The sequence below is a fragment of the Ziziphus jujuba genome, chromosome 2, assembly GCF_031755915.1.
Source record: "Ziziphus jujuba cultivar Dongzao chromosome 2, ASM3175591v1".
NCBI lineage: Eukaryota > Viridiplantae > Streptophyta > Magnoliopsida > Rosales > Rhamnaceae > Ziziphus > Ziziphus jujuba.
Window position 1 is genome coordinate 18,961,043 of NC_083380.1, and position 15,075 is coordinate 18,976,117.

Sequence of the window (15,075 nt, forward strand, 5' to 3'; positions counted from 1 at the left end):
TATATAATCAAACTAACATCAAAACTTCCTTTTTAGCCGTTAGATTGTATCAGCAGTTGAAATTTAAAATTATATTTATTAATCACCAGATCTAGATACGGTTCATTTTTCCTAAATAAAATTTTTAGTATGAAACTAAAATCATATGTTGACTACTTTTTAAATGTTAAATATTAACGTTTAATATAATTCAAGATTTAATAAAAGAACTAATACAGAAACACTTAATATTATAAGAATGAAATGAACCTGAATCTATATACATATATATATATATATATATATATATCTTAGGTGTACCTATGTAAATATTTTTTCAGTATTTTTAATAAATAATTTATATCGCTAAAATGGTGTAATCTAGCGCTTTATTGACGCTGAGAAGTGATGGGAAGCTAAAATCAGTAGGGCACATTAAATTTTCAACATCTGATTACTGTCTGATTAATTTTCAAGTTCTGAATTTATTAATCTGTATAGCATATAGATAACAGAATTGGCCTATTGCTCCTTGACAAGTAAAATAAAACCCCAGTTTCGTGTCATAACTAGGAAATTGGTGAAAGAGCCTGTATTTCCAGGGACAAGTAACTTTTCATTATAAACAGTGTCATGTCTGAGAAATGTATAAGTTTTGAGAAAATGAATACACCAGATAAAGGTACATTGTAATCAGTCAAATGCTAGCCATGCAACCATCGTCAACTAACAAAATTGAACCATAAAAATGAATCTAAAACAAGGGCAACTTTGAGACACTTAAATGTCAAAATACAAACTATAGAACCAATAGCACTCATATCAATCTCTGGAAAGGAGAACGCCGGTTGAAATATTCAGTCCCTACTTCAATTTTAACCACCTTGGAAACGCCTAAAGTCACCCAACCTTACATGAAATCATAATCATCAAGAACATCATAGGAGGGATCACCAACAAAATCATCATCAGGCTTATCGACATGAAGTTGCTTTTTCTTTGCACCTGTACATTCAGAAGAGCATTTCAATATTATCTCATCATTCGTTGATCCACCAGCAATCAAAAGTGATCAAGCACTGCTAGCTGGGACCTCATTTTATTACCAGAATAAACAAATAAACGGTGAAAATTTTAAATAAATAAATCACTTATATTAAAGAAAATAACCATTTGTTTAGACCAACTTTCATGAACGATGGATATGTCCAGCTCCAGCTTGTATTTACAACATGAAAGTTGGATATGTCCAGCTCCAGCTTGTATTTACAACACCGTTGATAAATGCAAAAAGTGTGGATAGGAAAAATTTGCAAGCTCCATTCCAAACGAGAACATAGAGGGCCCTCCTACTTTGAGATGGCTCTTAGTCAATCACAATTTATAAGCTTCCTACATTTCATTGAAGCAATTTCCTTCTATAACCATATGAAACTTCCTACATTTCATTGAATCAATTTCCTTCTACAACCATATGACTGTCGCATAATGTCCAATTGCTCCCTTAATATTTTTTTCGCTAAGAGTTTGATGACATTGACCAACAGGAGTTCAAACTGATAACCAATATTAAACAACATATCTTAAAATCATAACTTTCTCTGAACAACTTGATAAAAGCCGGATGATAATATATAAATTAATTTCTGCTCAATTGTGTTAAGAGATAAAATGTTTTGCTGTAGACATTTATATAAGTTGTATTAAATTTTATCGAACTCAAACTCAAGTTTAGTGTACATTTACATGGGGGTAGAAGCCCAAGGTGTTTTTATTATAATGTTACCTTTTATTGTTCTAAACCATAAAAATAACCAACATCTATTCTCTTGCCAACTCAAGCCAAAGGTAAGAACTGACTGCAGCATAGTAGGTTAATCATTCATACAGACATGCAGTCCAAAACCATGAACACATGCTAATAATTTCAACCGCCATCTTTTTTAATTCCATTTTATGTAGCATCATATTATAGCTGCTGGTGGTTAGTTCACTATCATTCCCCTTTCGAACATATGTCCTCGAAAAATTAAAAAATAATAATAATAATAAAGAAAAGCCAAAATAAAAAAAACATTATTATTATTATTTTTTTTTTAACTACAATTCAATGCACATCACCTTTACAAAAGAATGTACTGGAAATTAAATCCACTTTATGGCAATTTCTTATCTTCAATCTAACTGTGATTCTAGTAAACCTTATATATAAATACACATATATATACATATATATATATATATATATATATATATTATATGTACATATATATAATTATGAGCACATTGGGATATCCTGATGTTATAAGATCAGGCAATAGATTGGTCATTTGCATTACATCATAATTGATTTGCGCTGCATCCTGACCTTATAAAGCCAAGATATCCTAATATGATCAGAACATAATAACCAATATTTAGTCCCAATTCCACAACCATGTTATTGATGCTAAGAAAACAAAAAAATCATTTAAAAAGCCAATTCAGGAGAACAGGAGGAAGTAAAAGGTTTATCATGGATACCTTTCTTTTTACCAGCATTGGCTTCCTTCTCTGCTTTAAGCTTCTCATTTGTAATTGCTGTGATGGAAGATGAAACTTCTTTTGCATCTGCTGCTTTCAACGATGTCATTGACAGTCTCATCACTGCCTTGAGTAGTGCAATATAATGGTAACTTTTCTGGAATAAAAAAATATATATATATTGAATGCATGCACTTGTTACATATATTGTGAGAGTTTGCCCAATCTTTGAGATAGAAAAAACAAACAATTTAACAAACCTCAAATGCCCTAAGTTTATGAGAAATGAGTTCTGCATATTCCAGGAAGTCACTTTCAGATTTGGGAATGAAATTATCGAGTGTTTTCTCATCACCTCTCTTACCAAACAATTCCTTAGTGGACTTATAATCTGCTTCTTCCACCAGTCTGCTAAGAGATAAGAACTTCAATAAGAGCCTCTATGATTTCAGAAACTAATTGAAGTTGAGATTATTAAAGTTGTATAAGCCTTAATGCAGAATTGCATAAGATTTAGTCAGTCTTCTCCATTATAAATTAAGAATTGAAAAAAAAAAAATCAATAAATCAATTAATTAATCCAGTTTGTACTGGATGCAAAATCAATAAGAATGAAAGCATACATAATCATTTCAAAAAAAAAAGGTTAAGATAATAATAATAATAAAAATAACCTTGGGGTTTGATGCATCATATAACAAGCCCATAAGACAAGATCTTTGACATATTTCCTAGTCTTTCATATATGTAACCCAATAAAAAGCACTTCCAATTTCTAAATCAGGGAGTATTTCCAATTTATGATATAATAAAAAGCATCCAGAATGTATATAAATAAACTCGAACATTAACCTTTGTTGGCGAAGTTTCTCAGCTACAGGATCTAGTGGTGGTTCATCTGCTACCACAACAGCTTTTCCTTTTTCAGCTGCTTTTGCTGCAGCTTTCTTGGTGGGCTTTTCAGCAATTGGTTTCGTTGGAGGTTCCTGGTCCCATCACATACAGGAGAAGGGGGTAAAAGTTGACTTTCTGTTAGCATATCTAATGTAGAAACTATAAAATAAATCATATACATAATGCCTATAGCACAGTAGTCCATTGGCACTGCTGCAGAGAAACAATAACTATAATTCATTGTAAAATGAAATTAAGGCACCCAAGGTAGTATCATACGAGGAAACCTTTTAAGAATTTTATTGGAAGTGTAAACACACAATATAAAGAAAAACTTAAATTTTATTATACCTAAGCATCAATACAAGTTATATCAAACTTTCTCAAGGGATCAAAGCTTTGCTCCATGTTACATGGCCATCATTACTCCCAAGAGAGAAAGAAAATCAAAAGATATCCCAGTCAACCAAGAAAATGAAGCACCATTTGTGCTCTCTAATTGAATGACAGCAAAATAAAGTTTTTCATCCTTATCAGTTGGCTTAGACTGATTTATTTTAAGTTTGCTCCAAGAATAATTGACGAAGGACTATTCATATCTTCGATAAGGAAATTTTTGAAAGCCAGCCACTTTAACAAAAATTTGAAGATTAAGTAGTTAAGAGACCTAATTTTCCATTGCATCAATCAGAAGAAAATAAAATAACATCTCAAGACTGCTTAAGAATCAATGTCTTGTTTGCCAAAGAAGTATTGGTATGCAACCATAGAGTCAAATCTAAAGGTATAAAGATTGTCAGAAACTGAAAGTAAATTGGATAAGGAAAGAATAACAAAGAAAAACAGGTAAAGCAGAGTAATGTACAGTGATATGTAAGCCATGACTGAAATACTTTCGACAAAATCAAGTACCAAGGCTTGAATATGTAAATTTATGAAATTGATAGGAATAAGGAAACAGGAATGGTTAACCAAAACACACATACATATATATATATATATATATATATATATATAATATATATGTATATGTTCTTCTTAGGATTTGTATCATAGTGGTGAAGAAAGATCAGACCACTCCGAGAAGATAGAATAGTAGCATTGATTTTCTTGATCATGGACCTTCAGCAATTTTATTCCTCAATAAGAGACAAGGAAAGCGTAAATCTTAGCAGTTTACTGTTTCTGTTTCCAATACGGGAAATAATTTTGCTAATAAAGCGAAAGAGTATATCATTCAATCTATAAACTAAAATCAACTATCATTCTCCGATTCAATAGTCAAAACTATATCAGTTATATTATCTTGAAACCCATATTTCTTAGTGTCTGCATATTCTACAATGTAAACAATACACCCCAAATGGATCAATTTTACACCACAAGGAAAAAAATAAATAAATAAAAATCCACTATGGAAAACAAGGTTAAGCATCTTGACAGTACTATAATATCAACCAAAATTTACTTCTGAAAAACAGATATATATGTGGGAAACAAAAATCATTGCTCCATTTAAAATGATAAAAAAGAATTATTACAGCTGCAAACTTAATGCACATATGATATAATATCCAAAGCTAGACAACTAAATTTAAAATTTCTACAACCAAAAACTGAAATCCACAATCTTTTAGCCAGTTAACCATTCAAGTAAAATACTTCAACAAATGTTCACTATTTGAACGAGGAGCACTAATTCTATTATTGAAAAATCAAATGACTATGATTAAACTATAAGCAATACCTTTGCAGGTTCATCCTCATCCTCATCCTCATCCTCCCATGATTCCTTCACATCATTTTCGTCCACATCCTCATCAGCCCATATATTTTTGGATTGCTCCTTAGAAGGGAGAGGTGGAATTTGCTCATCCTCTGAAATAAGTATATGCCTTAGTAACAGATTCGAGTACAAGAACAGAATGAAAACTTCATGACAACTATATATAAAAAGCTAACATCGCATCTTCTTCTAAGATTTCAGAAATAACAGCAAACATAGCAAACCAGGAGCAAAAAGGAGACATCATGATGAAAACGCAAACAAGGTATCATATTAATATATATCAGTGGCAAGCTTAAATGGACCAGAATCACTGGTTTAACAAGTATTAAAATTAAAATACCAAAAAAAAAAAAATCGTAAAATAATGCCAGCATGTATCAACCAACAGGAACCAATTATAACTATCTTAACCAAAAGTATATACAACGAAATGCAAACAGCATATATACATATATGCTCAAGCAGTAACTATTACCCCAGTCGTCCATTTAAATCTGTTACTCCCACTGAATTAGCGTTGTACAATGCAACAAGTTATCTGCAAATGAAGAAATGTAATATAAGCAACAGCAGACATTAAATCTAAGAAAATAAATACAAAAACATATAGGCCAACGGGTTGAACAACAGAGAATAATAGAGAATGAACAGAAATATTAACACCATCAAGTACAGACTTCAACAACTGTTGCCATGCTGGCTACTATGTACCCGACCCAACGAACCTATCGACACTACACTAACAACTCAGAGGTGGGCTCAGATTTTTAGCCGATTTTCCACCCAAACCGATATATCCAGTCCAGCCAAATTCTAACAAAACTAGGCTCAATTTTCCAATTGGGTTTCACAGATCACATATCAAATTTCACAGTTCAAAAAATCAAACATATTTCAATTTGGCATCACATAAATTCATTACTTATTCACCTCACATATTTCCCAATACCTTCAATAATCAGAGGCCCAGAATAAATTTTTAAACAAAATAATAAATAAAATAAATAAAAATTAAGAAAGAGACCAAAATGCTTATCGCGAGGTGAGAGCCGAGGGAATCGGGAGGAGCGAAAGAGAGAGATTGGAATGCTGCAAAAGAATTAAAACCTAGATGGAAGATCGGAGACTTAAGACGATGAGGGACAGAGAGAATGAGTTAGAAACTGAATAAAAAATTTTTTAAAAAAAAAAGGCTTACCGAAGGGAAAACGGCGTGAGATCGGCGTGAGGAGAGTGGGAGAGAGAGAGCGAGCAAAGGCGGAGAGAGATGAAGAGAATCGCCGTTTGCTCAGAGCTAGGGCTGGCTCACGGGTGAGAAGCGCCGCCGATTTCAGAGATATATAGGGGTTGGTTCTAGTAGCCTCCTTCAAATTTGCCAAAAATGAAAGGAAAGAATTAGGATTTTAGATATCATTGCAAGTGTCAAAATTGAAATTGTATGTAGGTGTCTTTCTGGCTTTTAGGATACGGTAGGAAAAACAGCTTTTTTTTTCTTTTTTCTTTTTTTTTTTTCAATGCCTCTTTTTTTTTTTTTTTTTTTTTTGGTTAATATATGGCAAGAAAAACATTAGATATCTGTCACAAACTATTGGGCTATGTAATTGGGATTTTTTAATTGATTTTTTAAATTATCTTTTAATAATTGATTTTTAAAATTTTTTAAAATTTTTGTAAAATTTGTAGACTTTTATTAATTTTTATGGAGTTTACAAAATTCTCATAAATATTATAAACTTTTATAAACTTTTGTTTTCAAAATTTTAATAGAAATTAATAGACTTCTATAAATATTGATAAATTTCTACCGACTTTTAAACATAATTAAAAATTTTGTAATAATAAAATTGTGTTTCACATGTCAATAAAAAAAAAAAAATCACAAGCATCACTTTAAAAAGGAAATATTAATAAGAAAAAAATAGAAATGGAAATTTATGATTTCATATTTTATAGTCTTTTTTATCATTTTTTTTAAATTTTCTATGTACATTCTATAATAATTTTTTTCACTTTTTTTTTTATTATGAAGAAGTGTGTAATTATCAATAGGTACTTTAAAAATATAAGAAAGGTAATATAATTGGGTTAGGTGAGAATTCACTAAAGGGGATACAGGGTGGACTAGGAAATTTGTTTCTCCAAGTATTTTATTTAGGGTCCATTTGATATAATTATTGAAAATAGAGCTTTAGTCTGTAAATTTTATTTAATAGATTTAAAAAAAAAAAAAAGCTTTTATTAAGAAGCTAAATTTATTTTAAATAAAAAAGCTGCATTAAATACTCATTGAATTTTCATATAAGTTAAAAAAACTGGATTAAATGTTTATTGAGTTTTTATATAAGTTTTAAAAAAGAGTTTTTCTAGAGAAGCACATAATTTTGACTTCTCTAAAACAGCTTAAAAAAACTATTTTTTTTAGTCAATAAGTGCTTGCTGACTCTTGCTAAACATCTTTATTTTTTAACAAAAAAACTGTTGGCTTTCAAAAACAGCTTTTGGTATAAAAAAATAAATAAATAAAATAAAAAAACTCTTTCAAACATATACTTATATATTTTACTAATAAATATATACCTTTATAAGCCATAACGAATTATATGTATATTAAATAAAGATAATATATAAATATAGTTATAAATGTCTAAATAAATTTAAATAAACATATATTGTTAATAAGTTTATATAACATTATATGTATATGTATGCATTTAAATAAAAGAAAAGATATAAATATTGTTATAACTATATAAATAAATTTTAGAGAAATTGGCCTCGTTACACCTTGAATTTTACTGGAGTTAACACTTTGCATCCTAAAAAGTATTTTCTAATAACTTACATCTTGAATTCACAACTTTCTTACACTCTTAATCCTTCTATCAAATACTTAATGAAAATGAAGATGTAAATTGTAATTTTTATATATTTTATGATATAAGTTGCAAAATTTTCAAATTGAAAATAATGAGAAATAAAAAAAATAAAAATAAAAAGGATTATTACTTTTTTAAGTTAATAAAAACTTTAAAAAATTGCACATGTAATTTTTCAAAAATAAAAATCTTTAAATATTATAAAAAAAGAAAATTGCATGGACTATTATAAACATGCAAATGTAATTTTTCAAAAAAATAAAAATATTAACTTGTGCATACTTGAGAGATTAAGAAAAAACATAAAGACATACAAAAAAAATGATTAAGTATTTCTAAAATATAAAGAAATCCTTGAAAAATTATTTTTATAAAATTTTTAAAATATAAGTATAAAAAAACAATATATATATATATAATAAATAAGAAAACTTATTTTATAAAAGTAAATTTTCAAAGTTTTCTTTTATATTTTATAAATATTTGATCACTTTCTTTTATTTATATATATATATATATATATATATATATATATATATATATATATATATTTGATTTCTAAAATATGCGCAAAGTATTATTTCTATTTTTTAAAAATTATATTTGCATTTCTATAAAAATCTATGGAATTCTTTTATGCATATTCAAATTTTTTATTGGTTTTCATTTTTTTACTAACTTATTAAAAAACTAATAATCCTCTTTTTAATTATTTTTTTATTTCTCACTTACTTTTTATTTGGAAATTTTTTCGGTTTGCGCATAGATTATATAAAAATTGCACTATCCTCCAACTTTAAATTGCCATAATATTGTGAGCTCGAAGTGCAAATTGCCAAAAAAAAATTCTTTAAGATGCATGGTGTTAATCCCTATAAAGTTTGAGGTATAATAATATTGATTTTCCTAACTGTAAATAAACATATATGTATATGAGACAGATATTACCTTCCTCGGTCCTATGCCATCCTCACCCCACTATGTTATCCTATCCTATAAGAGTGGATCCTTGTAAATATTGTGTGTAATCAAGTCATTTTACCATCCCTACATAGCAATGTAAACAGGGTGGGATGGGATCAATTTTTTAAATCTCATCCACATCTTGTAATTTTTTTTTTTGCACCTTGTACCCATGGTTTTTTCTGGTTTTTTTTTAGGCGGAGCAGAGACGGGGATTTATCAATCGGGGCATGTCAATTCCATTTCCCACACCACCACCCTTTTTTTTTTTCGGGTAATTCGTAAGAACTTCCCTAATCTAACCCATTTATGATATAATTTTTATTTTTATTTTTTAAGAAATTTATATACATATGATTTTCTTTGTGAATAAAATGTCTAAAATACAATAAAATATATTATGATGAAAATACATAGTTACAATAAAATATATATTTAAAAAATACAATGCAATAATCCAAAACTTCAAATACATAAATAAAAAGTTTGTAAAGGTACACACATGATAAAGTCATATATTTATATTCATTCATTTAATAATTAGGTAAATTAAAAATATACAAATCAGGGTTGGGTTCAGGGTGGCATTTTATTCCCCGATCCTAATTCGGAGCATAAAATTTTATCTTGAGCCGAGCCCGCAACCCAGATTTATTGAGAAAAAGTGGCCCTTAAAGGGATAGTGCACCGAGATTTTCAGGTTATGCGGGGCACATTGTCATTCTTATCCCTACAAGAATACTAGAGGTTTTCTATTTTTTTGTTTTTTTGTTTTTTCAAATAGGAAGGGCTGTAAAAATGACTTTAGAATAATTCAATTGTTTTCATTTTAAAAGTCCTCAAAAGTTTTAATATAAATAGGTGGGGGAATTCTTTAAACAAATAATTCCATTTTTTATTTAAAAATCAATAAAAACTATTTATATTTTGAATATCACATGATATTTATATGCTTTTAAAGAGTATTAATTGAATTCTTTTTAACCAATATTCAAAACACCGATATTAATAGAAATATCAAGGGTTCAAAATACAGAAATATCTACAAAAATATCAGAAATTATCGAATATCATTAAAAAATCATGAAAATGATGAAAATTGATTGAGATTTATTTTAATAATAGAAATTTTTATGAAACTTTAAAATTAGTTTATTTAATTAATTGATAAATTGACTATAAAAATTATAAAAATATTAAATGGATTTTATGTTTTTCACAATTAATAATGTACAGTAAGCGTTAATGGTCAGTATTATTGTGCGGAAGCCTTTGGGCAAGTGGGTAAGCTTTCGTGTCAGGACCCGTCTAAAATTCATCACCAGAACACTAGACAAGCCCTTATCCTAGGGAAACCCTACTGGACCCTCCAATGGAAAATTAGGCAGCATCTCCCCTAAGGGTTGGACTTACCACAAAATTTCCTGTACATAAAACATACTTCTATATTCACCACATTATTCCTCCCACTTTACTACAATTTACTTTCCACAAAAGTGCAGCACTTAAAAATTTAACAGGAACCAGTGCAATATTATATAAATAAACCTCCAATAGTATACAGAGCCTTAAAAGTTTATAAATAAATATGGAATTGAATACAACAAAGGATAAAAATAAATATTACAAGAGAGGAAGGAAAAGAAAGAAAGAACTCCTTGAAATTCAGCAGCAAACCAAAACGTCAAGCTTGCCACGAACAATCACACCTACTAACCTGGGTCTTGGGGAACGAAATTTAAAAACATATGATGCTAATCATCTCCGTGAATGACCCAATCTATTATACAATAATAATAATAATAATAATAATAATATAAAACTAAAATAAACTTAATCAATAAATAATAAATAAGTTAATAATTAAATACTAAGCATTTGAAATAATATTTTCTCTTGAAATCCTTACAATTCACTTAGTTGGAAATGTTCCTCTTTTAAAACATTTCACAAAATCCAATATCTATATACCCCGAAAAATCAAGAAATGATTACTTAAATAAATTGCAAATAAAATACAAATAATTTTAGAATCTAAGTTAACACTTCGAGATTAACATAATAACAAATAATTGAATTTATAATAATTATCACAAGATAAAATAAAATCACAAATAAATTAACCAAGCCAACATTTAATTCAACATATAAGCATAACATTTGTAAATCAAGCCAAGGGAATAATCAATGAATATTAATAAATGAAATGCAAATAATATGCAACAAATCATTTTATTAGGGGTTTAACGTAAAACAAAATTGATTTCAATAAATAATTTATAAAAATTATACTCAATAATTTAATAAAATAATACAAGGTACCATAGAAAATCTTTTTGATAAATCTTAAATTTATGTAAACCTTGAAAACATGGTAAAATATATTTTTGGACACAATTTAAATAAATAATAAAATCACAATTAAATACTTTTAATTTCAAATATGATTTTGAAAACATTTAATTTTTGAAAATCGGATCGGGAAGATAACTTGGCGCACCATACTATATACTAATAATGCCCGACGGTGCCCAGCATCCCAAATCACCGCCTTACGGGAAGGTTTAGAATGACATCTTTTAAATTTAAGCAAGATGTCTTCGTTCTCTTTTTATTTGGTAATATTTCTTGCTTGAGCAAGGTTCGTCATGCAAAAGGGCCAATGTATTCTGAAGGGTCATGCAGCCTTTAAATTCATCCTCAAAAATGCCAAAAGGGCTTTGAGGGGGACAGTGAGGGAATAAAGGCACAATTATTAGAGGTAGGATATTTCCCCATATTTCATTGAGCTTGACTATTACAATTTGGGTTATGTTGAGCCTTGTGGTTAGAATTAGCTTTCGTAATTCCTTGAAGACTATCTTGAACATCCTTTGGATGAATATGCCATTTTCTCTTCCTAAATTTTCTAGTATTTTGGAATGACTGAAGTAGATTATCATTGGGAAGAAGTTTACACCAAGCCAATGAGCATAATACCCAAAGGCATCAATATCAGTGATCATATTATGTTATCCATACCTGAATCCGAATGCCATGTGAGCTACCCTTCAACTTCTTGGAATACGATTGAACATTAGCTTTGTCTTCCAGCCATCGGTGACTTTTTGGACCAATATTAGCTTCGATTCTTGTTACATGCTTCACAAGCTTTCCATTGATATAAGGTTTGTAAATTATTAATACGAACCTAGGTCTACTTGCTCTTAAGCCTATATTAAATTAGACTATGTCAAAAATTAAGTTCAGATTTTAATGCTTACCTTAACCTCTAATCAACTTGTGATTAGAAATTTTAGTATATGATGAAGACACAACAATAGGTAATGGATATCCTATTGATAAGTCAAACTAAAGCACTCAATTTCTGTTTGATATTTTAGGTGTTTAAAGAGAATAAAGAGAATTCTTTCTCATAAATAAATTTCTGTTTGAATGATCTACTGAATATTATTGAGAAAATAAGCCTTAAATAAGTTTGAAGTCACAAAATAAAAACCCTAAAATATAATAGGAAAACCGGCCAAAGTTGTAGAAACCATGATGTGGCCGAAATTCACAACTTTCCTAATCTAGTTTGAATTAATTAATTCCTTAATTTTGAAATAGGAATTAATTAATTTACAATAAAAATAATAAAATATCAACCTTCCTAAAGTAATTTTTCCAGCAATTAGATAAATAAAAATCAAAATAAAAGACTAATTTCTTTAAAAAAAAAGAAGTCAAATTTCTGATTAGGAAACTAGTTGACTAGTTTTACAACTAAGATGTCTTTGTCCAATCACCAGATAGTTTAGACTCCAAATCAGCTCCAATATGCCATGTAGGATGCGAAATAGGATTAATATTGGTTGTCATACGTTGCCCTTGATTGGAATAAGAGAAACTTGCTTGATCCATAAGAAAGGTCAAAGTCAGCACCAAAACCATGCATTTTCGACCAAATTAAAGATGTATGCACAAATGTTATGAGTGACCAGCCTTCTTTCTACCTTGGCATGATTTTATGGCCCCTTAAAATGCGCAATCACATTCATAAGTCAAAAAATTCATTCTTTGCTGCCTGGAGTCAATAGAAGCACCAAAAGAACCTACAGGGTCCATTTCTGCCTTCATAATTTGGATGCATAAGACGGACTTTGGATCTTCGAGTATTGTCATGCCCTCTTGGGATTTAATAACGGCTTGAATGAAGCTAACTACCTTAAACTTTTTAGCTTGTGGCCTTATAATCGGCCCCATCTTCAATTGTAGAAGATCAGCAACCCAGCAGGTAGTTGGTTGTACGGGGTATGGGCATATTCTCATCAATTGTGGACATCGTTTGATAATTTTTTCCATTTTTAGGTCAATTAGTTTAATACCAAATAATATTGGACTGTGTTTGGAAACAATTGGACAAATTGGAGAAAATAGAAATTGGATTATTGCAATAAAGTGTTAATCGGACGTAAGAGAAAGTTTAATTTCACTAATTTTTGGCCTCCGAATAAAAAACCTCAATTTTAGATATTGGATATTAAGGGCTTGGAGTATAATTAAACCCTTAGTAATCAATTTTGGTACTTGAAGTGTTATAAAAGTTATTTTAAGATATTTGTTAGGCACTAATGTCTCTAGTTTAATTTTTAGGATGATAAGAAGTATTATTCTTATACTTTAGACACAAGGATGGAGACTGGAGGTGATCCAATAACGGCTCAAGGGTGAGTTGTCTGTCGTTGAGTGGATTTATTTTTCTAAATTTTTTTGAGGCATGTTATATTGATAGTTCATGATTTTCGAAGTTCTATGAAATTTTATATAAGCTTTAGTTATATAATTATATGTATTTATATATGTATATATATATATATATATTTATATAAACTTATATAAAAGTTATTATTTCATATGATTTTGGACAAGTTTTTAATTGTTTCCAAATTTTAATATGCTCATGGTGAAACTGTGGATTTTGGTATTTGAAAAGTTTAAGTAGTTGAAATGATTACTACTACATAACTTTACATGGAAGTTTTTTTGGCATCAAATAAGCATTTATAATTTGTCCATTTTATTTAGTTCATTTGTACATGATTTGCATATAATATATCAAATAGTTACATTGAGCTATTAGGTATGGATATAAGGAAATAAATGATATTTTGTTAGGGGATACATGTGAGATATGGATTAGTGATACTCTGAGCCAAGCATTACCAAGATTATAGATACAAATATGGATTCGATTATGGATATAATTACGCTTATATATATATATACATATACACGACTCATCCCCTACCATTATCATGTGATATAAAGGCTGGTTGAAAAGTCCCACGTCTACAATGCCTCAGGGACCCTGAGAGTCATATAGTTGTTTTTTCATCGTTCATTGGCTCTGTGATGCCTTAAGATGCTAAAAGTTGTATGATAGGTAGCAAACAAGTTATGATATTATATATATTATGGTTATGAAACTACTATTTTTGCTTATGGGTTATTTTTGAAAAATATAATTTATTTATTTAAGTACAGAAGGTTATGATCAGTATCACATTTGCAAATATATTATGTGGTTGATATATTTTTGGAAAAAATTCATAGATTTTGTGAAAAATGTTTTCCAAAACAAGAGAATTTTCAAAAGAGTGTAAATAAGGCTTTAAGATAATTATTTTAAAGTTAAATTATTATTTTCATATTATTATTTTATTTCACTCACTGAGCTTGTCTCATACTTTTGTTTTTAAATTATTCCCTTAGGCCTCAGCTAACAGGTTACGTCCATCACATCTAGGTGTTTTCATTGTTTCATTGCTGATATATATTATATCGAGCACTTTTGATGTTTTGTATTGGTCTATTGTACTCCTTAAATTGCTCTAATGGATTAACCTAATATGTATGACTTTTATATATATATATATATATATATATATATATTTTAGTGATGATTTTGCAAGAGTTTCAATAAAAATGTTTATGTAATCTTATATGTACTATTGATTTACATCCAACTACGAGTAGATTTTACTAGATTTTCCATAGGAAATTAGGTAC

At 28.9% G+C, this 15,075-nt stretch overlaps 1 protein-coding gene across 4 annotated transcripts; it reads right to left on the reverse strand.

Annotated features, from left to right (window-relative positions):
* Positions 1-556: 556 nt before the first annotated feature.
* LOC107419019 (uncharacterized) lies at positions 557-6,658 on the reverse strand. Of its 4 annotated transcripts, none has more exons than XM_016027735.4 (8): positions 6,384-6,658; positions 6,210-6,274; positions 5,661-5,723; positions 5,144-5,274; positions 3,355-3,488; positions 2,763-2,910; positions 2,503-2,659; positions 557-984 (listed from the first exon to the last, which is right to left on the reverse strand). In XM_016027735.4, the coding sequence occupies exons 3-8, from the start codon at positions 5,671-5,673 to the stop codon at positions 890-892; spliced, it is 678 nt and encodes a 225-aa protein (XP_015883221.3). In that variant the 5' UTR covers positions 5,674-5,723; positions 6,210-6,274; positions 6,384-6,658; the 3' UTR covers positions 557-889. The 4 variants fall into 4 exon arrangements, with proteins under 4 accessions (XP_015883221.3, XP_015883220.3, XP_048329655.2 ...); XM_016027734.4 differs by having other exon boundaries at positions 6,210-6,292; positions 6,384-6,657; XM_048473698.2 differs by having other exon boundaries at positions 6,210-6,311; positions 6,384-6,657.
* Positions 6,659-15,075: the final 8,417 nt, after the last annotated feature.

Coding starts and splice junctions, on each gene's coding strand:
- LOC107419019 (XM_016027736.4), bottom strand. Junction 3,489..5,143: donor ATGAGGATGAACCTGCAAAG/GTATTGCTTATA, acceptor TGATGGGACCAG/GAACCTCCAACGAAACCAAT. Junction 2,660..2,762: donor ATAAACTTAGGGCATTTGAG/GTTTGTTAAATT, acceptor TTTTTATTCCAG/AAAAGTTACCATTATATTGC.